This window comes from Thunnus maccoyii, chromosome 23 (assembly GCF_910596095.1).
Source record: "Thunnus maccoyii chromosome 23, fThuMac1.1, whole genome shotgun sequence".
Lineage (NCBI taxonomy): Eukaryota > Metazoa > Chordata > Actinopteri > Scombriformes > Scombridae > Thunnus > Thunnus maccoyii.
Genome location: NC_056555.1, coordinates 17,422,536 through 17,447,753, shown reverse-complemented (window position 1 = coordinate 17,447,753; position 25,218 = coordinate 17,422,536). Strand labels below are relative to the sequence as shown.

Genomic DNA, 25,218 nt, shown 5'->3' with positions numbered 1-25,218 from the left:
ATCTCATTGTGTAAACATTTTGTGAGAGCACCAGTTGTCATCCTTACAATATTGTTGCAATATTGATATCGAGGTATTTGGTTAAAAATATCGTGACGTGATTTTGTCTTTATCTCTCAGCCTTATTGTCAGGTAAACGTAGTTGTGGTGGTGAAGTAGAAGTATACATGCATATTTTTAAGTGCTTTGGGGGCCTTTTGTAAGTTATTTCAGGGTAAAATGAGTTAGAATAGTAACTTAACTCAACATTTTTCATATCTAAACATCATAATAAATCTATAGCTGTTTGGGGCTTCATTAGTTGGGGGTCCCTAATGGTAAAGTCCGCCCCTGTTTCCAACTAACAACGAATCTATATGAAGAAAGTCACATTAACTTCCCGGATTTTTTGAATGAAATTTGGCGTGGGGCTCGGTCTGCATACGACAGCACGGCGTGCACCGGCGAGACGGGCGGGGTGACACGCCCTGCCCACTCACTCACTATCTCATATTTGTGTAGCAGTCTGTCTTACTGCTGTAGTCTGCAGACGGACAGACAGACAGACAGGCAGTCGGCGGGGCCGAACCGGTGGAAGTATCCCAGCAGCCAGAGCCCTGGGGCGGCCGGTGGGAGGAGGCAGAGAGTCCGCAGCTGCCGCACCGCACAGCCTCTTTGACAGCCGCAAGAGGAAGGAACCACCCGCACCGACCCATGTCTACGGTAGGAAGCGTTTTATCTCCTTTTTTTTTTAATTTAATAAGGGGAGTGTTTTGTTTATTGGGATTTGAGTGGGAATTTTGGTGTCGTGGAGCTGCTTTCATTGGTTTTGTCGGCTGTGTGGTCGGGAGCAAGCGGGACTGAGCATCAACACGCCGGGGCTGAAAATATCTCCGAGCTCAGCCACTCGGCGGTAACATTCACAGTTTCGTGTTTGGTTTGTGTGACTTTCGTTTGTTCCTGTTTTAAACGCTGGTGGTTTAGTTAAGGAGAGAGCGCGCAGTTGGCTCGAGGCTGTAGCCGCCTCCGACAGCAGGGCGGCGGGCAGCGGAACAGTCAGAGCCGCAGTCAGCGTGGAGCAGCTGCGTCAAGGCAGCAGCGACAGCACGGGAAGTACGGAGGGTGGCCTTCAGACGAAAACCCAAACACAACACACGGTTTAACTACTTATTTGCTGTTTTTTTTTGGCTCAAGTGGTTTTACAAGTGGAGCCATGCTGAATCCACAAGTTGCTTTTGCATGCATGAACGTTGAAGTCATCCTATGGCCAGTAACTGAATAGGCCTTTTAGTTTGAAGAAAGGAAATCAAAGTTGGTGTAAAATCCCACATGATGTACAAGTTATGGAAGATTTCTGCACTCAAGTTAATCTCAAGTGAGCTATTTTACAATTGCAACCCTTGAAATTTCACCTGGAGCTTAATTGCCTCCAACACCCACGTGGGCCAATTAGCTAATGAAAGCCTAAGTGGCTTGAAAGTAGCTGTGGGTGGTGGATCACGTGATTTTTGCCACATGTGTAGCCTATGAGTGCTTTCACATCATGGAAGTAAGAAGTTATCCAGACTTTGTCACTATTTGTGGTGGAAAGTAACTAAGTACACAAGTATTGTACTTAAGTACAGTTTTGAGGTAGTTGTACTTTACTTGAGTATTTCCATTTGATGCTACTTTATACTTCCACTCCACTACATTTCAGAGGGAAATATTGTACTTTCTACTCCACTACATTTATTTGACAGCTTAAGTTAATTTTCAGATGACGATTTGACTCAATGGATAATATAACAAGCTTTTAAAATACAACAAATTGTTAAAGATGAAACTAGTGATTTCCAGCCTTTTTGGCTCATAACGTCTTACATAAAGCAGTGTGTAGTCAAGGTCATATTTCAGATGTCTGAGTTGTTAACAGCTCCACCAAATAGTGATTTTTTTTCCTTCTAAACTTCTCACATGGTTTCATTTCAATAAATGTTCAAATGATCCAATATTTCACCAAAAATCAAAGATTAGAGAAAAAGTCCAAAAACTGAAAACAGATTTGTGTATCAGAGTTTTGTCTATTCTTTCCTCTCCCATTAATCATCTCACAGCCCCTCAGATTTATCTGGTGACCCTTTGGAGGGCACGACCCCTAGGTTGGGAACCACTGTACTAACCAGCTCCAGCAGCTACAACAGCAACATGCTGCTCTAACACTGATGCTTCAGTATTAATCATCTAATGATGTCATATATAATAACATAGCAGTCAGAGGGACCAAACCACTACTTTTACTGCAATACTTTAACTACATTTGCTGCTAATACTTATGTACTTTTACTTAAAGGGGAATTTCACCACATTTTATCTGGATGTCCAATCAGTGTTGATGGTAAATGTCGTCAATTGAAGCAATAAATTCCTCAGTGTTTGCTATATTGACCAAGAAAGCTGAGTTTTCCTGCTCATGAAGCCGTGCCGGCAGTGCCTACATGTACCAGGATGCATTGCAGCTAATGCAGTCGCACCCTCGGCCTCTGCGTTTCTTTGGCTGTATAATCAGGCTCAAATAAATACGGCTGAATATCCGAGTCAGCCAACACACTGTAAAATGTATCCTCGTCCATATCATCCTCTGCGCTCATATTTATCATGCCAGAGACAGAGACTAGAAATCCAAGCTGAAACAGCCTGTAGTTCTTCCTTTCCCCCAACTACATCACTGTACATGTCGAATGATGGTGCTGGTGTCGGAAGAACAACAGATTTTGCAGCTGCACCCCAGAAACACAGAGAACATTGGCAACAACTGCAGATGTTTTTGTTTTTGACACTATACTACTAACTTGGATAGCTAGAGATAAGGTTGAAAATTGGCGAAATGGTCCTTTTTAAAGGGGACCTAGTATGCTTTCCCTTATTTTCAGATATATATATAATGTGACAATGTTGGATATTCATATTAAACAAAGCCAAAGTGTCAAATAATGAGGTAAACGTATGTAGAAGTAATCCCTGTGAGCAAAAAGCACCAGCTTCAGACTGCTCTGAACGCTCTGTTTCCAACGGTTTTTTCTACTTTCAGCCTGAACTTTCATCGCCTCGTGACGGATTTCTTTATATGGCGAGTTCACTGCTGCACTCGGCTAACATTATTGCGTTTTTCCATCGTTTTGGGCGAAGTCACGCCGAGCCATGACTCGAGTCGAGCTGACATGCTGGGAGTCAGTTAACAGCCTCTGCTTCCACCTTTTCATATGGATTTGTTGCTTTTACATCTTTGAGTTTTTTGGGATGTTTGTTGAACGAAATAAGCAAATCATTCGGGTAAAACTGTCGGCCGCCGTTCTTCCATGACATCTGTTTTATTTTGAAAGTGGTACTGGAAGTGGCTTTTTAACAACGCGCCTGTCTTTACACTTTCTCTTGGAGAATCTTGGCACAGATTTGTGGAAATACTCATTTCATTACATGGCCTTCTAACATTCACAGCAACAACCGAGCTTGTGTGTAAATAAAAGGTATTGTTACAGAACAGAAACACGAGGGCATTTTCTCTGTGCGTGTGTGTGCGTGTGTGTGTGTGTGTGTGTGTAGGTGCTTTGCCATGTGGAGGCATTGCCGTCTGACTTAATGGTCATGAGATGACAGACAGCCCAGCTGACTCTCTTGACCGTGAATGTGCGACCGAGCAGCAGCTTGTGCCCACATCAGGCGTTAGCTTGTTTTTTCCGTGTTGATGGAGACTCCCCTCATATGGATGCACATCACACCACAGACACCAATTTTAATAATGATTTCCTCACAGAACACACGACGTGGGGTGTTTTTTAGATTTAGACAACTTTCCACTTTACAGAAAGCTGGGAGGAGAGCGTTATCTTTGGTATGAGTCCTGTTATACATTTTAAAAGGGAGAAGGTGAACTCCCACGACTGGTTTCTCTGTATAAATAGCCAGACTAGCCAGCTCTACAGTCTATTATAGTCTGTTACATGCTTCTGTGTGCATTATCATGATAAAAGGCTGCGTTTCTGTTGCAGCCCCCTCCCCTCTTTATAGCCTACAGTGCAAGAGCATCATGTTCATTCAAATTAAGTGAGCATATTCCCCCCGAAAATGAGATTTCTTGTGTTTTTATTTGGTGGTGGGAAAAAGCACACTGGTAAACTCTCAGGTCAGATCTTTCAGTGAAGATCTAAGTGATTATAGCCAACAGTGTAAGGTTTTATGTGGATTATTTTCCTGAAGAATCGATTAGTTGTCCAGAAAATGGTGAAAAATGCTGATCGCTGTTTCCCAAAGCCCAAGGTGATGTCTTCTAACGTCTTGTTTTGTCCACAACCCAAAGATAATAAGAAACTGTTTAGATTTGAGAAGCTTGAATCAGAGAATTTGGACTATAAAAAGTTCATCAAAACGAATAATCGATTATTAAGATAGGCGATTCATTTAATCGTTTGGTCGTCAACTAATCGATTACTCAACTAATCGATCTGCTCTGCTGTCATGTATCATTTTATTATCTGCAGGAAGCACTGCTAACGAGCTGAGAACAGTTAAAAGTTGCATTTGTTGTTTTTTCAGGACTCTAGAGTGCATATCATCATCATCATCATCATCAAAACAATCGTATCGTAACTGAATTTGAACCTTCAATAAACCTGCCAGTTTATGGACTCAAACCAGTTTAATTCACACACAATAAACCAACATAGTTTCCATCCAGATGAATATTAGATGTGGTATCTTGTGGAGTAAACTGACTGATGAGGTAAAAGAAACAAGACATTATGTGCTATTATGTTAAAAGGAAAACAATGCCATCACAGGGTGTAGAAATGAAGCGTACCTCCAATTAAACAACAACTATTCCTCTTTATTAGGTATAAAAAGGCTAAAATAAACTATGATGCAGAGATGTTTTTATTATGAGATCAAGATCTTATCATAAATGTTGCTCGGTTAAAAGGAGGGAAAAATGAGAAAAGTGTCTTGCGCTGATTTCTAATTGAGGAACACAAAAAGAGCTTTAATTATCATCAGAGGATGACCTATATTTGTTCTTAGATAAGTGTCAGGTACTTGTGCATGCGTGTTTGTAAACGTGCGCTCATTTATATATTTATAGCTGCAGGAAGTATGATCAGATGCTGTCAGGGAGCAGTTTATTCCCAGCTTGGCTTCACATCACACCGTGTAACAGATATTTACTTGTGTTTTGTTCCTGGGTAGTAAGTGTTACTTCCTAATGTGCACATTTTCATTCACACAAAGTCAGAAAAAAACAGCATATAAATCACCAGGAGACTATATTTGGTGGTTGATTTGTGTGTTTCACAGTATAATCGTAAATCTTGGAGAAAAAAAACATGTTAATATTGATTCATATGTTGTTTTTTTCTGACTTTATGTGAATGAAAGCGTGCAAGTACATTTCAAAATATCATTGTCCAGCTCACAAAAGCAAAGTCTGAATGGAATAATAGCTGTTTTCTGGACTTTTTAGGCATAAGGAAATAACACTTTACTATCCAGGAACAATGATTATGTTACATAGTGAATAGCTTTAGAAAAACATGTTGCTGTTGTCTGAAAGTTGACATAGTGGGATTTTGTAACAAAGCACTCAGGAAGGCAGATTTATAAACTCCCTCTTTTGTCTTCCAAGTTCGTAACCCGTCCCTGTGTTTGTACTCCGTCACCTCTCACCACAACCTGTTTCTGCAAACTCTCTCCGCCGCCGTCGTCGTCGTTGTTGTCATCCTCCTCCTCCTCCTCTTTCTCTGCAGCCCTTCCATGTTTTTAAGCCTCCTCTTGCTCTATGCGCTTCCTTTCCTCTCTCCGTCTCCTGTTGCAGGGCTCCATAAATATTTAAATGCTAGCTAGACGTGTTTCTGCTCTCTCCGTTCCTCCTCCTCCCTCCGTGCATTTCCATGCCACTGAGAGTATGGGTACAGTAAGTGCAGAGCGGCGTGGGAGCCGTTCCCTCCTTGCATCTCCGCAGTTTGAGAAGGCTGTGATGAAAAAACATGTGGTCTGAGAGGAAGAGGAGGAGGAGGAGGGGGGGGATTGCAGTGTGTTTCCTCTTTAGTGTTCAGCAGATAAACAATCACTGCAAGGATGTAAATCTCTTTATAGAGTCGACAGTGTCGGTCAGGGGCGGTGAGAATTAGAGAGTGAATTACGTCGCATTATTGATTTTTCTTGATGAATCATTTTGTTTATATCATATAAAATAGCAAACAATGTCCATCACAGTAGGGCTGCAACTAATTATTGTTTTCATTATCATATAGTCTGCAGAATGTTTTCGTGTTTAATTGATTAGTTATTTTGTCTATAAAATGTCAGAAAATAGTGAAAAACAGCCTTTTATCATTTCCTACTTCTGCAGATGTGTCCGACCAACAGTCCAAAATCTAAAGATATTCCTTTTACCATCACAGAAGATCAAGAAAACCATAAAATTCCCATATTTGAAAATCAAACATTTGGTATTTATGCTTTAAAAATGTCTAAAATGATTGATTCATTTTCCTATAACCATCTAATTGTTGCATCTCTACATAATGATTCCAAAAGCCCAAGGATACGTCTTCAAATGTCTCGTTTTGTCTGACCGTGAAAAAGAGAAACAGCTGCTGCTTGATTATCGGTTCTCCTGATTAGTATTATTTTTTCTTTCAAATTAATCGTTTTGGTCCATAAAACATCAAAATTCCCATCACAGTTTCCTAGAGCCAAAAGTGACATCATCAAATGTCTTTTATTTCAGTTTACTATAACGTAAGATGAGGAAAAGCAGCAAATTCTTATATTTGAGAATCTGAAACCATCGAATGTATTTTTTTTTTTCCTTTTTAAAAAGTTTCCTAATTGATAAAATAGTTGCAGGTTTGTTTTTGTTTTTTTTTTTTATCTGTTGATCGACTAATCGTTTCAGTCTTGTGATTAGTCTAATGAGCCCAAAGTTTATGTTACGGGTGTTTGTAATGGTTTCAGACCTTTGCCAGAGCTTGATTCTATCTGTATTCACATTAAGAGCCCAGACTGACATTTCATGCCAACAACAACATGGAACAACTTCACAAACACACACTAGACGCTTCCGTTTCGCTGTAACTTGAAAGTTTGGAAAGTTAAACATCGCTCTTCCTTGATCTGTCTTCTCTTACACAAGATGTTTGTGGTTACCATGTAGTTATACCAGTCAAACCAGTGTCAGAGCTCCTATAGAGTCGCTCTTATACAGAAATGTTAAATGTTGCAATTCAAGAGGAGCTTGTAAGATAAACAGTAGAAAGTGCAGGTGTTGGAAACTAAATCAGCTAAAAGTAGCACAGAGCGTAGCTGTCGGCTGTGTCGTTTTCTTCAGAGCGAGGCCGGGCGGTAATGAAGGAGCGGCGTCCCCTGCACCTGTGGTCGGCTGTTTCTCGTGGGAGGATCCAGATCAGCAGCGTTCGGTGCAAAGGAAAGATGGTGGAGGATAAACGAGTGAGAGAAAGAGGCCACAAAGAGGCCACGAAGGTCCCACGTTCACCTTGAGGAAAGTCCTTAAAGAGCCAGCTACATTCAGCAACAGTTTAAAGTACCTACCGGTGTGTTTTCAAGTTTTAGCTCCTTAAATATCAATGATCATGTATACTTTTACATTTTTACTGACCTTTTTCAAACGCTCAATACAGAGTTTTTAGAATTTAAAGTGTTTTTCCTGCTGTTCAAGGCATCAGTTGGTTTCCATTGATTTCTGGATGGTATTAAAATTGATTTGCAGACTCTTTTTAAAAATAATGTAACAAAAATGAATGCAAACTTGTTGACTGCAGTGGATTATATCAGTGGTTCCCAGCCTTTTTTTTTGGCTTGTGACCCATGTTGTGACAAGTTCAACCAAAACCAGTCTTTCTTGGATCGCTGTATTTAAATAATTTTTAGAGGCCTGAATAAATACAGTTATTCAATAATTCAAAAGAGGGAAAAAAGTAAAGATTAGTGGAAAGTCTCATGACCCCCTCATGATTTATCTTGTGACCCCTTGGTGGGTTCTGGACCTTCAGTTTGGGAATCAGTGGTTTACATTTTAAGAGTAGTCCTTTTTTGGTTCTGTCCAAAAGGTTTCTGTAGAAACAAAGAATGGAAAGCTGCCATCAAATGTCTCGTCAGATTAATAATGCAGTTTCCTTCTTCTTTCATCAAGTAGTTTTAGACTGTATTCACTACGGCTGCTTGTGTTTAGATACTTGTGTCAAATTGTTGGAAAGAAGTTTGAAGAAAATATTATTTTCAAAATAAGATGTCCAAAAAATGTTGGTATCTGTACCAAAAATTAGCTACATATCAGAATAAATAGACATTTTCAAGCCCTGTTTAATTAATTTCAATTGATTTAATTTTCATATCTAACTATAAAAATTATTGGAAAGCAAAACAACGTCTGCCTGGAAAAACTGAATCAAAATTTCTAAAACACAGCAGCTCGTTTCGCAAGATAGTGAACTGTGAAGGAAAGTACACGTGATTTGTAGTAATTGTAAATTAACATCAGTCACCTTCCGTCTGCGCTTCCTGTGAGCTTCTCGATATCCTCACGGGGGGATATCTCAGTGGTCCGTTTGACATTGAGCCCCACGTGGACATGGGTGCTCTGTTAACAGCATGTCACTGAAGGGTAATGGAGAGGATTTAGAGGCACTCTCTGGCAGCGACTGCCGGACCAGTGTTGATTTAATAGAGCCAGCGACCACCGCACAGGCTTTCTGAACACTATGCAGAGATCATAGTCGACTGCATCTAAGTGAAATTATAATAACAACTTTTCAGAAACAAGCTACAAACAGACAGAAAGAAATAAATGCATAGTGCAGGGTGAGTATGTTTGACATCAAACAACAGTCGCATTGTGAGAGAATGTAAATGGTTGTTACTAAAAGCCTGTCTGACCTTGTTTGCTGATAGCTTGACTGAAGGGAGGGAACATTCTTCACCTCCACTTATGGTACTTACACTTACAAATTATATTCCAGCCTAAGAAGTGAGTTTTTGTGTTGAGCAGGCAGGTGTTGCGACATTACTCTCTCAGCTACACTAATCTGTCGTCATGGGCGTTGTTGAGTGACTCCTCCAGAAATGTGATACTGCAGGCGGCGCGGGGCCAGTCGAACCCAACCCTTCCCTTCCCATGATTACACGTTTTTCACGAGGGTTAACGCCACTCACCGCCCTCGCAAGGTAGATCCGTACCGCGCCCCCCCCCCCGAGAGCTGCAATTTGTGTTCACACATGTCCAAACAACTCGACTACACAAAAGTTGATTTGTATAAGAGACAGTTCAGCTGTTGAGAAATGGGCCACCCATGAGTGAACCGCAAGTTTATGATCCAATAACCTCTCCACACTCATCAGAGGAGGCAAAAACATCAATTTCATCTGCAAAAACAACTGTTTTCACATAGTTTGAGAGCTGTTTTTGGCAGCGTAAGTCATACACAGTAGTCTGGACATTGTCAGGTTGTGCAAACACAAGAACATCAACAATTCCTGGTATAAATTTTATCCAAACACTACAGATTTGCCCCATTGAATAGGTGATCTGATTTGATATTGAAGCTTAAAAAAAAAGAAGTAATTAAAGGCCTCATGTGATGGTGTGTGTACTTCCTTTTATGTGAGGAATTTCCTGTCATGGTTTAGAGATAAAAACAACAAAGGTTCTAATCTGTAAACCAGTTTGGTGCCAGTTACAGTGAGGACAGAGAAGTTGTTTGGATTGGTAGAAGCTAATGGATGATAACGGCCACTAATGCAGAATGAAAGGAGGAGATATTTATAAGAGTGTCACTCCAAGAAAGGACCATTTTCTTGAAACCATTGTCGTCATCAGCTGGTAGAAACGTTCATTAGAAGCTTTTAGAGTGATGTTCACAGAAGGTTTGTATGAACTGAAGCCAAATGCTTCAAAGGAACTGAAGTTGTTTGCATGATGATGTTGATATATTAATGTTCAATCAATCAGTCTAATCGATGCCACTGAGATGTTTTTACCTCCCTTGTGATGACGGTTTTAAAGTCAAAGTGAAAGACTGAAATGCTAAATATAGATCTGAGTTATGATTAACTTGATTTACAGGATGAGGTCTGTTTCCTTTGATGTTTGTAGTTTTTTTTCTTGGAGGGTGTTGTAATGTTTTTGAAATGAGATTTTTGGCTGTATTGATTACCTAACTGCTGTTAAAAGTATTTCTGCAACCAACAATTACTTTCATTATTGATTAATCTGCCAATCACTTTCTTGCCTTTTATAAAAGGTTAGAATTGTATAAAAATGCCCACAAGTCCCTGAAGTTGTTTCTCCATCAGTCTAAAACCCAAACATACTGAGTTTACTATGACAGAAGAAGAGCGTCTCACATTTGAGAAGCTGGAGTCAGAACGGTTTACGTTTTTGCTTAAAAATTCATTCAGTTATCAAAAGAGTTTTGGATCATTTAGCTGTCGGTCGACTGATCGTTTAATTGACTAATTTTCCTCAGCTCTAGTTTAGTTTTCTACTCTTCAGGAAGGTGAAGTCCCTTTTTTGTGAAGCAGAAGAGATTTTTAAATTAAATTCACTACATAATGCTGCAGGTGCTGTAGACGTTATAATTACCTTCATATATTAGGTGAAGAAAAGTACCATGACATATTATCATACAGTATATAATCTTAATCATTGGCCTTGTTCTGAAGGGACTTTTTTAAGTTTATGTTGCTATGTTTACTTCCTGTTTATATCTGTTGTGGATGCTCACAAACACTTGCGTAATTCACCTGAACAGCAAGAAGTTCCTCATTTTGAGCCGTACGACGGTTGGATTTACATGCATCTTTATTTATCTCCTCAAGACCAGATTCTCCATCATATGAAGCTGCGACTGGTTTGCGACTGGACTGACAACACGCTCACGTTTGAGGCTATTCAGCTGGTGTAAGAGTGAAAAGTTTCTTCTCTAAATTGACTCTCATTACACAGTGTGTCTTTCCCCGGTCAGTGTTATATATATTTTTAAAGGAGTAGAAAGGATATGCTCCTGGGGCTAATTTGGTGTTGATGCTCGTCTCAGACCCCATTAGGGATGTCTGTGGCAGAGGTGGCCCAACCTTATTGTCTGTTTCTGGGATTTTTTTGGATGTACGCCCAACGCAAGGGCAATATGGCCGACAGCCAATGCAACGCATAGCTTCCTCTTACACTTAGTTTACAGTCTTGTCTTTCACTCAGACCTGGGCATATATATATATCAAACTGGGCATCTCCTCTCACTCGTCTGCTGATTAGTCGAACGTAATTGAGGAAGCAGCAGCTTATTGCGGTCGTATCTTCCGCACAGGCAACACAATGAATTACAGTATCGGCGGGGTGCAGGGGAGATAAAGGCAGCCACTCCCAGGGCCGCTTTGAAGTAAACCATAAAGCAGTTTGTTAAAATGAGAATGCAGGCGGATCAAAGACGGTAAATAGCCCTGTTTCTCTGGTATTTAATAAAGGCCTTTGGCAAGTTGTTATTGACTGTGTGGCCTTTTTTTATATTCTCCCCATGTGTCTGATGTGCACGTCAAAGCTCTCACTTCTTGCTTTTAGCTTAATGTGTTAGCGAAACAATTAGAGCAACAATTTAAATGACTGATCCGTCTTTTTCAGCTGCTGTTTTTTTTTTTTTTTTAATTAATTTATTTTTTAAGCCACTGTAGCAAGTTGGAAAACAGCTGCTTATTTACACATCCAGCAGACACAGAGCGACATTAGCATGAGTCGTGTTTCTGGCCACCTGATGAATGTGAGACCAGTATTCACGCTCCTGTTTAGCTGCTAAATGCTCCACCATGTTGCTAGTAAACCAAAACAATGAGCTGAAAGATGCTAAAATGCTTCTTAGAGCTGAAGGGAACTGCAGAGTCAGGTGATGATTCTCAGTGGGGAGATCACTGCAAGAGATGTTTGAGAATTTTTTACCCTTTTTGCTTGTGAGCGCTGATGTAAATAAAGTTCCTATAAGTTTTAATGGACAATTAGGTACAATAAGAACTAGAGTTGCAACAAGTAGTCGATCAATCAATGAGTCAATTGACAGAATAGAATAATTGTCATTTTTCAAGCAAAAAGGCCAAATATTCTCTGGTTTCAGCTTCTCAGATGTGAGGGGTTGCAGCTTTTCTTTGTCATTTGTGACAATAAATCAAAAATCTTTAGGTTTTGGACTGTTGGTCGGACAAAGCGAGCAAATTGAAGACATCGCCATGTGAATGACATTTTTTTTTTTTTTCATATTTTACAGACAAAAATATTAAGAAAATAATCAAATGAATCAATAATGAAGATAATCATCAGGTGCAGCCCTAATAAGAACACTCTCTGCCTGTTCAAACGCAGCATAAGATCATCTCGAACCCCGAAACAGACGTCACATTTCCCAAACGAGAAGTCAAACCTCACTACCTCACTGTTGGACCACATCAGTCGGGATGGCCAGAAGGTCTGGCTCTAAGTGGCCCCTCCGAAACCACATCCTCTGTCAAATCCCAGGAATAGAGCAGCGTTTCTTTTAATCTCACTGCCCAGTCTTGTACCCAGCAGACAGCCAAAGCTGATTGCATCCTCTTTTCCTTGAAATACACACACACACATACACACACACACATGCAAACACACACTCTTCTCCCGCATCATCAACAACAACAACAACTCTGTCCCTCTGGCCCAGATTCATTTGTCTTCTATTCACCAAAATTGGCAACAACTACTGCGCAGTGTTTACATGTTTTAAACGGTGGCTCATCATGTCTAGGAAGAAGTAATGAGTCCGTCGTGTGCTCTTCAGATATTATCACACCTTTTTGTGTTTATTTTAGGAGGGCGATCCCCTGTGTCACATTTACCCAAAGATAAAAAGATTACGATGGTATGGCGTTGAAATCCTGTTGCATTAATGTATCGTAATCTGTCCACTAGCGGCGTTTAAATCTGAAATAATCTGGATGTTCATGCACTCGTGTTCAAAACCATCAGTGTTTATTGTGGTGTTTTTCCACGTCGGAACCTAATCTGCATACTGAGTGGAAGAACGGATGGACGGATGGATGGATGAGATGCTCTGATGACTCACCAGTTGACGCCAGAGCTCCCTCGTCATTAATTATAAACCTGGCTGGCGGCAACGAGAGGTGAAGCTATCGGATATGCGTGTAAAGTAGTGCATTACTCGTAGCGTTCACTGGAATCTGTCTTTGCAGCAGTCAGCTGATCGGTCACAGATACATGTTTCCATGCAAGCGAGCTGGTTGTTGTTCAAAAACTTCCAGTCATGAAGTAGAGGATGTATAAGACGCACACGTCTCAGAAGAGAGAAGATTAAGAGTGCAGAGTTCTCTATTATTTAGCTGTTTTTCTAGGCTGAGTGATCAGTATCGCAATATTAACGTTTTTCTAATAATATATCACATGTCACACTGGCAGGTGGAGATAAAATATGTGGTCCAAAACTTTGAACTTGATCTGAAACACATCAAGGAAAAAACAAACAAACACTTGATCGCAATGTGAGTTTAAAAAAAGATTAGTCTCTGTTCACTCTGCCTCGCCTCAAAAAACACATTTTTCTCCTCTGATGACATTGATTATGACACACTGCTGTGTAATCAGAGCTGATAGTGAGTCAGTAGAGATTCACTTTCGTATTGGACGTATTGACACACTGACTTGAGACTCGCAGCAATAAAACGGGAACCATCTGATATGATTCATTATAAACATAATTTGGCCCTGGGTCAATGTCATGACAGGAAACAGGAACAGGAAATTAATCGGCAACTATTTTTATAATCGATTAAGTAATTTTTTAAAGAAAAATAGCCCAAATTCTCTGGTTTCAGCGTCTTAAATGTGAATATCTTCTGGTTTCTTTAGTCATCTATGATAATAAACTGAATATCTTTGGGTTGTGGACTGTTGGTGAGGACAAAAGAAGACATTTGAGGGCTTTAGGAAACGGTGATTGACATTTTTCACAATTTTCTGACATTTATAGACTTTGTAACCATGCACACCAACCAGTGGGCCAACAGCTCAGTATCTTCAGTCATACTGTATTTAAATAGGATGTGAGCACACATGACAAAGGAAATTAATCCACAGATGTATTATGTTTTGTTAAATTGTTACATTTATCATTATCGAGGTAAATCTGATGATCTGTCTTGACAATTTCCTTAAATACAAGGTGACGTCTCCTTAAATCTCTTCTTCTTGTCTTCTGTCCAAAATCTGTCCAAAATCCAACCAGTTTATGATGATTAAAAACAGAGAAAAAGCAGCAAACTCTCATGAAGCCGGAGCCAAAAAAGTTTTGAATTTTTGCTCAATAAATGACTTAAAAGATCGATCGATGATTAAAATAATTGCAGTTTCAGCTCCGAGTCAAAGCCGTAGTCATTAATTACGGTTTGCTCGAAATAATTTGGATTACGCCGCCGAAAGCAGGTAAACGACGACATGTTTCCCACTTCCTGCCCCACAGTGAACAGCTAACATGTTACATGGAGCAGGGAAGGCGGCTTCATGGAATCTCTCGCTGACCTTCAATGATATCCTGACCTATCCCTCTTTCCACATTAGGGAAAACGAGCCTGCAGCGTAAGTGACAGGGCAGCTGTGGCCTGAGTCTGTTTCTGTTTGCATGATAAGAGGCTGAAACTGCCACACCAATTAAGGCCTGTCCCTGTCATCACGGCACGTCTACATATGTGTTACTGTCAGGCTGCTGAAAGCGAGGGCCTTTTGTCAGCCGTCGCGATAATGACCGCCTCGAATGGATCGTCAGCGGCCACCGGGCTCACCACAGCTGGGCTCCATGCGGGTGTTTCTATGTCATTTTAAAGAAGTGTGTACCGTCACGTCCAAGGGTCAAGACGGCACAGAGAAAATGCATTTTTTATTTGCAGGTGTGTGATGATGGAGATCAAATCTTTATCGTATTTGTTTGTTTTCAAATGTTGCGTCAAATGTAGAGCTGCAACAGTTGACAGAAATGAACTTTTTAAGGAAAAATGACCCAATTCTCAGTTTCTCAAATGTGAATATTTTCTGGTTTATTTAGTCTTCTGTGATAATAAACTAAATATCTTTTGGGTTGTGGACTGTTGGTCAGGACAGAAGAAGACATTTGAGGGCTTTGGGAGACGGCGATTGACATTTTTCACCATTTTTGGACATTTTATAGACCAAATGAATCGTTTTTTACAGTCCTAGTCAAATGAGAGTTTGGGCGGCTGCGGCTCAGGAGGTAGAGCGGCTCTTCCTGTCCTGATGTATCCGAGTGTCCACCTTGCATGGCAGCTCCGCCGCCATCGGTGTCTGAGGGTGGGGGTGTGTGTGTGTGTGTGTGTGTGTGTGTGTGTGTGTGTGTGTGTGTGTGTGTGTGTGTGTGTGTGTGTGTGTGAGAATGAGAGCCAAAAAAACTGTAAAGCACTTTGTCTGCTAAGGTAGAAAAGCACTATATAAGTATATAAGTACAGTCCATTCACCATTTGACAGTAGGGCTGCAACTAACGTTTTTTTCCTCAATTAATCATTCGGCCTACAAAACATCAGACAACAACAAAAAATAATCTTATCAACGTCATAGACCCCAAGATGATGTCATTAAAATTCTTGTTTCATCCGATTAAAAGTACAGAACCCAAAAATGTTTAATTACTACAGTTTTAAGATGCAAATTTTCACATTTGAGAAGCATAAACAAGAGACTGTTTGGACTTATTACTTAAAAATTTACTGGATTAATTAATTATGAAAATAGTTGCCGATTTAAATTTCTGTCAATCATTGTTGAAGCTCTACATGACAAACACTAAACATCTCAGTGAGCAATAATACTATTTTAACACGAGTCTCTTTGACATATTTTCACCAGCGTTTTTCTTGAGGGGAAGTAGAGTCCAATACAACATATTCAGTTTGTGTATCTAAAACAACTTCCTTGATAAACAATCATATCATCTTGTTACTTCCTCCTCTGCTTTATCATCAGTTGTTCATTGTATGTCATCGCTGGTATTGTGTAATGCGTTTCCTGTAAATGCCTTGACACTGAGCCAATACACCTGCTATATGTGGATCTTTTGATAGCGCTGGTGCAGCGTTTGCCACAGGAGCATTTAGTGAAGTGATGTAATTTGTTGTTAATCAGGTAACGAAGCCATTTGAACAGTTTTCCATGTAAAAGGATATTTAAATAATTCGCTTTTGATAGTGAAATTACAGCCATATCTACTGGCAGCCCTCAGGGAAGCCATTCAGAAGGGTGAGCAGGTTTTCATACTGGATGAGCTAATGTAAACTTCCTGTGGACTGGACAGTGTTTCATAAAGGCTGTTAAGATTGGAAGAGTTTGTAGAAATAAGCTGCTGATCGTATGTTCAAGACCTGCATGTACAGACTGTTTTCAATCAAAATTTCAATTTGTTTCGGTCTGTAAAAAGTCAGAAGATTAAAAATCTGTTTCCCAAAATCCAAGGTGACATCTTCAAATTGTTTATTTTGTCTTATCAATCATCCAAAACCAAAAAGATTCAATTTATTATCATAGAAAACCACTAAATATTCACAAATGAGCAGTCGTAACCAGTGAATTTTTGGCACTTTTTTTTTTAAAGAAGCACCTAAACGATTCATTGACTAACAATATAATTGCCAAGTAATGTCCTGTGGATCAACTGACTAATTAACTAATTGTTTCAGCTCTAGTTGACTTGATATGTTATTAATTAGGCAGTAAATGGTAATTAAATGCAGTTTTATGTGTGTTTTATGTTGATAAAACTACATTTGAGGCCCAAGTTATCACTTTTATCACAGATGAGTTCAGTTACTTTTCACACTCCTGCTGCAGCTGCAGTGTTTTATAATTCAACGCTTCACTGTTGTTTTAATGCTGAACACTTAACAGCCTTCTTGGAAGTTCTTTGTATATTAATATTAATATAGGTGTCAGGACGGTTCGTTCTCAAGACTTTTTATTCTTAATCTCACTGTGTTTCTTCAGGGAAAAGTTGAAATCACACACACACAGACTAGAAAATGATAGGCTACCACCTGATCCCTAATTACATCCAAAGTAGGCAGACGGTGTGGTTTGCCGCTCGAAAGAAGCGCGTCGGATTTGCGATGACCACACGGCGCAGGATCATGACCTCTCGGCCCCGCTGCAGCACTCAGCAGAGTACAGAGAAGCAGTCTGGGTCTGAGCCAGGCGTAAACTGACACCGCAGCGCTGACAGGCTCCGTCACTCAGGGACGGCCGCTGTGATTACAGCAGAGTCCCTCTGACATCAGACATAATGTAGACAATACACTGATGCACGCGTATGCAAACACGCAGAAACATCACCTCTCAGACACACTACTCAATCTCCCGTGGTCAGATATCTGATAGAGCAACGACCTTCATGTGTAGATGTGAAACTGGCTCATGCTTTAAAAAAAAAAAATCAAATTAAAGAGACACTGCTTATAAACCCTTGAAGCCCACGGCTAATATAATTAATTCTAATTAGATTAGCCTTTAGCTGCCTCGGAAAAAAATGAAGTGGAGTAGAAGACCTGCCGGTTTTCGTGTGGTAATGCAATCCTGGGAAAAGTGCTGTGCAATTACGTGGGTTTGTTTTAAGGGGCAATTTCACAACCTTGTATACTGGAGCGGGGGAGTCCAGCTGGAGGATGCAGCAAAAGATGTTTAATGATGCATCATGATGGGAATAGTGTACGTGGCTGGTTTATATCTGAGGCCTCAAACTTTGACTTAAAAAGTTTGTTTGCCACGCTACGCTAGCAGCACGACTTCAGAGACGGCAGCTTCCTTTAGTCCACTTTGCCCCAGACTGACTGTACAAACCATCCAACAGTTGTTGAGATTGAGCTTGTTGAGACTTTTTTAGATATTTCTCTGTATATCTCCCAGCAGCTACTGGATGTAACATCATCAGTTTCCCAAACTTTTCTTTCAGGGCCACAATGATATTAACACTCTCTAAACAACCACAACTATTGGATGGATTCTCATATTCCCAAATTCAGTACAGATGTCCATGATACTCAGTAGATGAACTGTAAGAACTTTGGTTTGACCAAATACCTGCAAACATGACATATGTTTTTAGTGCTAATTAGCGAGAGTTAGCATGCTAACACGCTAAAATAAGAACACGGTAAACATTACATTTTCTGGTTTCTTTAGTCTTCTGTGATAATAAACTGAATATATTTGGGTTGTGGACTGTTTGTAAGGTTTTGTATTAGTTTCAGCCCTAACTAGAATAGGACCAAGGATGGGGAATGCAGTACATTGGCGAAAGAGATCAGAAGCATTGATGAGGATATAATTAAAGCATGAAGTACATCATCACAAGTGGACATCTCTGACTGATGGTTATAATAAAGTCACTCAGCTTTGTGACTTTTTTTTTTTTTTTTTTTTTACAGGAGCTAATTCATTTTTTCTAATCTTATCATCAGGTCATTACCCCACCCTCTTCCACTCCCTGTGGGTGAAGAGAAAGACAGGACCGGCTCATTTCCTCTCTACTTGAGCCTGTCACAAAGACACGAAACAGAAGACGTTTAAGCACGACTCAGCTAAAGCTCAGACACATAATATCATCCTGCAGTCATTACAGGTGATCCTAATACCTTCTTTGTCGCTCGAGACTCGCTGTGGGGTGGGTGAAGTCTGTACCTGAAGACGCAGGACGTGCCAGCTCCTGTGTTAGTTGTGGTTTCTGCTCTGGGCGTCTCGGATGCTGGATAAGGATGAAGCTCATTCCTGAAATGCTCCACAGTCCGCCAGTCGGACCTGTTTTTGTTCAGAGGTCCTCATGTTGGCACTGGGATGTGAAAACAACTGCCCACAGTGTTAGTACACTTAACTGAGCTTTTCAGAGGGGTTTTCTCTACACTTTTGGCACTGTGTTATTTACTGAAAGGGACTGACTCTTCCTTTGTGTTGCTAGAAACTGGCATTCAAGTTGACTAACGCTGCCTTAATTATTGGCTGCGTTTTGCAGCATTTTGCTCTTTCTATTTTTCCAACACTCCCTCCCCCCTCCCCCCCCTCCTCCTGCCTCTGTCGGCTTTTGTCCATTTTTAATGGTCTTAACCAGCGTGCAGCTGTAGAGCTCGATTTTTGCCTGTTTCTCCGGCAGCACTCAGCTGACCCACTAATGGAGGGGTTGTGTGAGGAAAGGCCGGAGGCAGCAGAAGGACCGCTGAGCTGCGGCTTAAAACAACCCGCCTCCGACAAACAGCATGGACCTCCTGGGGAGAGAAGCTTTGACTGTAAAAAAAAAAAAAAATAGAAAACCTTAAGTCAGAAGAAAAGGGAAACATGAAATAAGGGCAGAGTGCAGCAGCGAGGAAGCTCTGCAGCTTTATACCGCGAGCATCTCTAAACTTTATTTTTGAAATGACCCTGAGTGACTTTGAACATGACACGGTGCTTTTTCAAGATGGCATCATAACCTTAGAAGCACTGGTCCCTTAAGGTTTTAGTTCTCGTCCTTGCTGCTCAATTCTTTGACTTTTCCTTTCAAGACGTTATACAGACTCTAAAGACGATGCGCCCTTTATTCATCGCTGATGACACAACGAGGTTAATGCTGTCAGACAGCAAACTGACCTTTGCTCCGCTTGTCTTTTACTATCCGTCTGATTGACGAGGACGAGTTGAGAAATTTACAAGACTGTAAGTTTTGTTGTTTTTCTCGTATTTGGAAGAATTAACAGTTTCAAAGTTTGTCGCTTATGTAATTTATAACATGATAAAGATAAACATGCTGGCAGCCTCAGGAAGCAGAATGTTAAAGTGTGCATTCATGCGTGTCAGGATACTGTAGTGTGTGTCTGATGTTGCCCTCAACGCTGTTTTCTCCTCTTCATGATTTCTTAAATGGCCACAGTCTACCTCAGTGGTTCCCAACCTTTTATTACGTGTTATGTAAAGAATAAAGCATAAATTAGAGAAAACTCTGTAAAATAAGAATCATTTTTTGTATTTTTTTATGGTGTTTCCCACCATGTCAATCATCTCATAACCCTTTAGGTTGATCTTGCAAACCTTTGTGGTGGATTTCACCCTCAATTTTAGAAAACGGTGGACTAAATGATGTAAAAATAATTATATTTTCATCACAACACTGTGTATTTAACCTGTATACTTATTGATAACTGATCAATAAGTGTGTCAGAGAATGAAACACATCTACTAATGGCATTAAATACTTTGTCAGGTCATGTTTACATATTCATTGATCAGATATTTCCTAATATAAGTGATTTCTGCAAAGTTTTTGTACTGCTGCTCGTTAAGACATCAGAAACCACTTCTGTGTTCGAGGAGCGAGTCAAAAAAATAATTATGAACAATTTTGATAATTAAATCATTTTTCTTTAAGCAAAAATCCAATAGTTCCAGCTTCTAAAATGTGAATAATTTCTGTTATTTTTACGTATCCGATGACAGTCAACGGAATATCTTGAACTGCTGTTTGAACCAAACTTCATCAGGATGGACACTTCTCATTATTTTCTGACCTTCTGTATTCTGACTTAACGATGAATCATGAAAGCAAGCAGCATAATAAATACTGAAATGTATTACTGTTACTTGCAGCTCTAATCATTTATGCAGGATATAGGAGATACTGTATTGACACCAGTATTAAAACATTTCAAACAACACCCAGCCCTTATAATCACATTTGTATTCCTCTGGATGCCTCGACGTAACCAGTTTATCTTCTGTTTCTATGTTCGCTGGTAGCAGAAGGTGACTGGACATCATCAGCCTGACTGACGCGCATCGGAACAGGCAGGAGGTGGGGTTGTCCGACTTTAAGAAGAATACAGTAGTGTGTGTGTGTTTGAGTATTGCGGATCTTGGATGTGCACGTCCATTCCAACACTTTTCCAGCTGCTGGAACATTTCCATTGTCAGGCGGTAATCTGTAGTGACTCTCAGCCCCCCCTCCGCCCGCCCTCGTCCTCGTGTCTTAGAATTTAATGCTATCGTCCTGTGTGTTGCGCTCCGAAGCACAGAGCAGGAATGTCAGGGGCCTCAGCAGAGGACCTTGACTGTGACCTCCTTTTTTTTTTTTTTTTTTTTTTTTATCTGGCTGCCTGTGCATACAGAGTAGCAAATCTGTAGATATTACCTTGTCTGTGATATATAGAAAAAAGGATTAAGATAATCTCTGTTGGAAACGAGTCCATATTTTGAACAATTGTGGATAAATTGTGTAACTCCTCTCAACTTGGCTTCTTTGCTCGAAACCCAGGCTTTAGTTTCTGTTATGCCTCCTTTCCCACTGCAAACCAGTAGAAGAATAAATCAAAAACACACACAACTCTTTCTCTGTGTGTGTGTGTGTGTGTAAGGGGGTGTAATTCAATATTTCATGCACAGACGGCAGAATGGAAGGAAAGCAAGTAAATACGAGATAGTTTTGTTATCTGGGCCACGTTTTGACTCATGAGGATTTGGTTTTTTTTCTGTCTTCTGTCTTTGGGCAGACTTTGTCGGGAATCTGCAGCCCAGGAGAGAGGATGAAAGAAGCAGAGGAGGGAAAAAAAAGAAAACGCATCTCGTGTACAAATCATGAATCACTAAAAGTGCTGATGAAGCGTCGGTCTTGGCTAAACGTCGCGCTGTTGTTGCCAAGTGCAAAAAAAAATCTTACAAGTAGGCATCCCATCAAGCCCGCATTTTAACAGGCTCGTTGGCAAAGGTTAGACAGGACCGAGCACGTCTCGTTTCTGTGATTGGATTGGAAAAGAGGATGATGCCAGCCGGAGACAGGAAGATGTCATCCACTCTCTTTTTTTTGTTTTGCATCGCTCCATCGTTGTCGTGGTTGCACACAAATAAACAGCAACACTGGCAGCGTGGCTGTGAGCTTTTTAGCCCACACGATCCAACACAATGCTTTGATCAGAGGCACGTAGCTGCAGCCGTCCTCGCTCTGAGTCACTGAGGAAACACTGTTGAGGTCACGTGACAGCTTAGACGGCTGTCCATTATTCTCAGTTATTGTTTGATGGGAATAGGCTCAAAGTCTAAAACAGCCACCATATAAACTGAAAGAGCAATAAAACCCACAGTGGTGTCATCGTTTTCTCGCATGTGGATTATACATAAAGCAAAGCAGTTAAAGACGTTGCTTGTCTTCAAAAAGCTAGCAGCTTCTCTTAATCTGGCTTTCCAACCACAAACCAAAGTGGCCTTGTTGGTTTCTAAGTTCACTTTTTTAGTGTCACTGCCCCAAATCTTGACTTATAAACCATCCAAACGTTGCTTTTCACTCCCACAGAAGCTGCTAGAAGCACAAATATTTGAGAGCTGAAATTCACTGGAATTAGTTTGTGTATTTAATTCTGCATTAACTCGATGATAAAGTTCTTGTGTGTGTCTGTGTGTGTCGGCCACACACTCCTGTTAGTACTCATGTGAATACCACGTCCATGTGCATGAGGAGTTTCTGCAGCCATTGTCCCGCTGGAATAAACACACACTCTCATTTCCTCCAGCGCTGCTAAAAAACCTGCTGTAGTATTGTTGTCTAAGTGGGTTTTGACAGGCCTCATACACACAACGTTCACCACGTCAGATCAAAGCACTAAAGTGCATCAGTCAACTCGAACTGTTGCAGGAAACTTACCAGGGACGATAAAAAGTCGACATCACATGTTTCAAGTTAACATGAAGTGTATTTTAGGTGTTATAATGGCTCCTATAAAGGAATAGTCCACCAAAAATCTGTCTTTTGAGTATCAAATACCTCACCACCAGCAGAGATAAATACACAGCCTATGTGCTACATCACCTGCCTGCTCACGGCACTAAAGCACCACCTGAAATGCTCTATCTCTGCATCATTGTTGTAGTCCTCCAGAGTAGCGAGCATGCTTCCAGCTTTTCAGAGCTGACTTTTCAGAGCCCACAGGAGGGTGAACGTTTGAGACTCAAAAAGATTTTTCACAGTCAATCTGGTGGAGAAGTTGTGAACCAAGTTGGCTGGAAAACTAAATTTACATTTAAATGTGTTTTATTTGGCAGTTCAAGCCACAGCAGATCAAGGAGAACCCCCCCAAGTGCCCAGTTTTGTTTTTGAGTATGTACTCTTGGATGAAGTAGGTCCTTTTTAAGCAGTTTTTTAAGACGGGGAAAGGATTCAGTCAACTGAATAGAGTACGGAACTCATTCCAAAACCGAGGGACCACAGGAGAAGCGCCTCGGTTGACAAATTTCTCCATAAGCCAGCTGCTGCTGCTTCTGCTGTTGCCTCAATTCAGCGCCGGGGACGGGGCCCGGTCACGAATCAGTCGACCAGTAGCTGAGCCCGCTGAAAGTGGGTAGCCGCATCAGTCTCCATCTGTCGTCTTTTTGTAGTAATCAGGAGGACTCCAAACGACCTGGCCTCCCGCCACTGATAAAGCAGCAGACGCAGCTCCTGATTTATTGTATTGAGTTGGCCCAAATAAGCAGACACAGTCCATTACACAACCGCCATTAGAGTAGAAATTGATCCAATTAGGTCGCCATAGAATGAGGGCGGCTGGACATCCAGAAACACGTCAAAAATCACTGAAAGAGTGACAGAGGGCAAGTCTGGGTCACCTTATCTTGAGTAAATGTGTGTCTTTGGAGGGTGAAGCAGGTGTGTGTGTGCGCGCGCCCGCGTTTCAGTGTGTAAAAGTCATGGCTGACCGGGGCTCCCGGCTAATGTGGGCTTTAATGTGTCGCCGTGTAAATCTCATCGTGCGAAGGATAACCCTGAGTCAACACGACAAGCTGCATTCTGAGAAAACTCCCTTCGCACACAACTAAGACCTTGTGGAACGAGAGAGATTACACAAAAAAAACACAAGCGATAGCCGGTGATGTCAAGCAACGTCTCCACAACAAGATTAACGTGTTCTTAAAGTAACTTTGGGAGCAGCTAATCCAGTTCATTGTGATATTTGGTGATTCACTTGTACATCTACTTGTACATCTTGTCCCGAGTTGTCTGATTGAGGGCGATGGTAGAGGCGTAAAGTCTCGGTGTCTCACCCCAGAGGAGTGTATGTGTGTTCATGTTGTGGTGGCTTCAGATGGTTACGTTTCAGTAAAAATGACTTCACTGAAGGGCTTGAAATCAAATTACCCATAAAATACTCAGTGATTTGTGTTTCACTGTCGTGTGTGACTTATTTTGTTAATTATTTAACTACAATTTGCCTGAAATCTTTTGTTTGGACAACAGAACAAATCGATTAGTGCTGCAACTAATGATCACTTTCATAATCTATTCATCTGCTGATTAGTTTTTCGATTAATCATTTGGCTTGTATAACATCGCAAAACAAAACAAAAATGTCAGAAATATTCAATTTACTACGATTAAGACAAGCAAAGCAAATCAAAGTTGTCAGACATTTAGACTGTATGTGAGACTAAACAAGCAAATTGAAGATACCACTGTGTCCTCTGAGACATTGTCACTTCTTTAACACTTCATAGACTATACGAAGAATCAACCAAGTGAGAAAATAATCATCAGATAATCGATTGAATTGATAATGGAAATGATAGTTAGTCGCAGCCCTGATATAAACATTTGTGCTTTCAGATCAGTCTCTTGGGTATATGGGTTGTATAGTGCTGAAATGAAAATTAGATGAATAATTTGAAGCAATTTATCAAGCACACATGTCAAACAATTAGAAAAAAAAGATTTCCTGTTTTAATCTGTCATCGTGATCGGAATATCTTTGATTCACCGTTTGGTTTTCCTCAATTATGAGAAGACTCGACAATTAATCAAAAAAAAACAGGCGCGTTTTTAATCTAATAGAAACGGTCATTAGTCGCTGCCCTCGCTGCACGCAGACGTTAGATTTCACTACTTGTTTAGAGCACAGCTTGTGCTTGTGGACTCATCACCAAACACACAGACGCACACACACAAGCTGATGTCAGCCTGCCCCTGAACGTCGCCCCCTCTCTATCTCCCTCTATGAATATTCATATCATTTGCATACTAGTTGCATGCGTCTTCCAACGCGTTGAAGGTCAGAACAGAGAGATATCGCCCCCATTCCACACTTTGAATTTGTTGAAATTGTGTTTTTCTGGCCATAATATATCAAACTGAAGCAATTAGAAGCCGCACACTCACGCATCTTCC

General features: G+C 40.7%; 1 protein-coding gene across 3 annotated transcripts in view; it reads left to right on the top strand.

Moving 5' to 3' along the window:
• The first annotated feature begins 491 nt into the window (after window positions 1–491).
• Window positions 492–25,218, top strand: part of si:dkey-97m3.1 (fatty acyl-CoA reductase 1) — a 58,345-nt gene continuing 33,618 nt past the window's right edge. The window contains exon 1 of one of the 3 annotated variants that reach the window (XM_042403250.1): window positions 492–702. In XM_042403250.1, coding sequence (XP_042259184.1) covers window positions 694–702 — 9 coding nt within the window. In that variant the 5' untranslated portion in view covers window positions 492–693. Of the gene's footprint in view, window positions 703–795; window positions 893–20,837; window positions 20,869–25,218 lie in introns of those variants that run through there. The other 2 variants (XM_042403251.1, XM_042403252.1) reach the window with 2 other exon arrangements.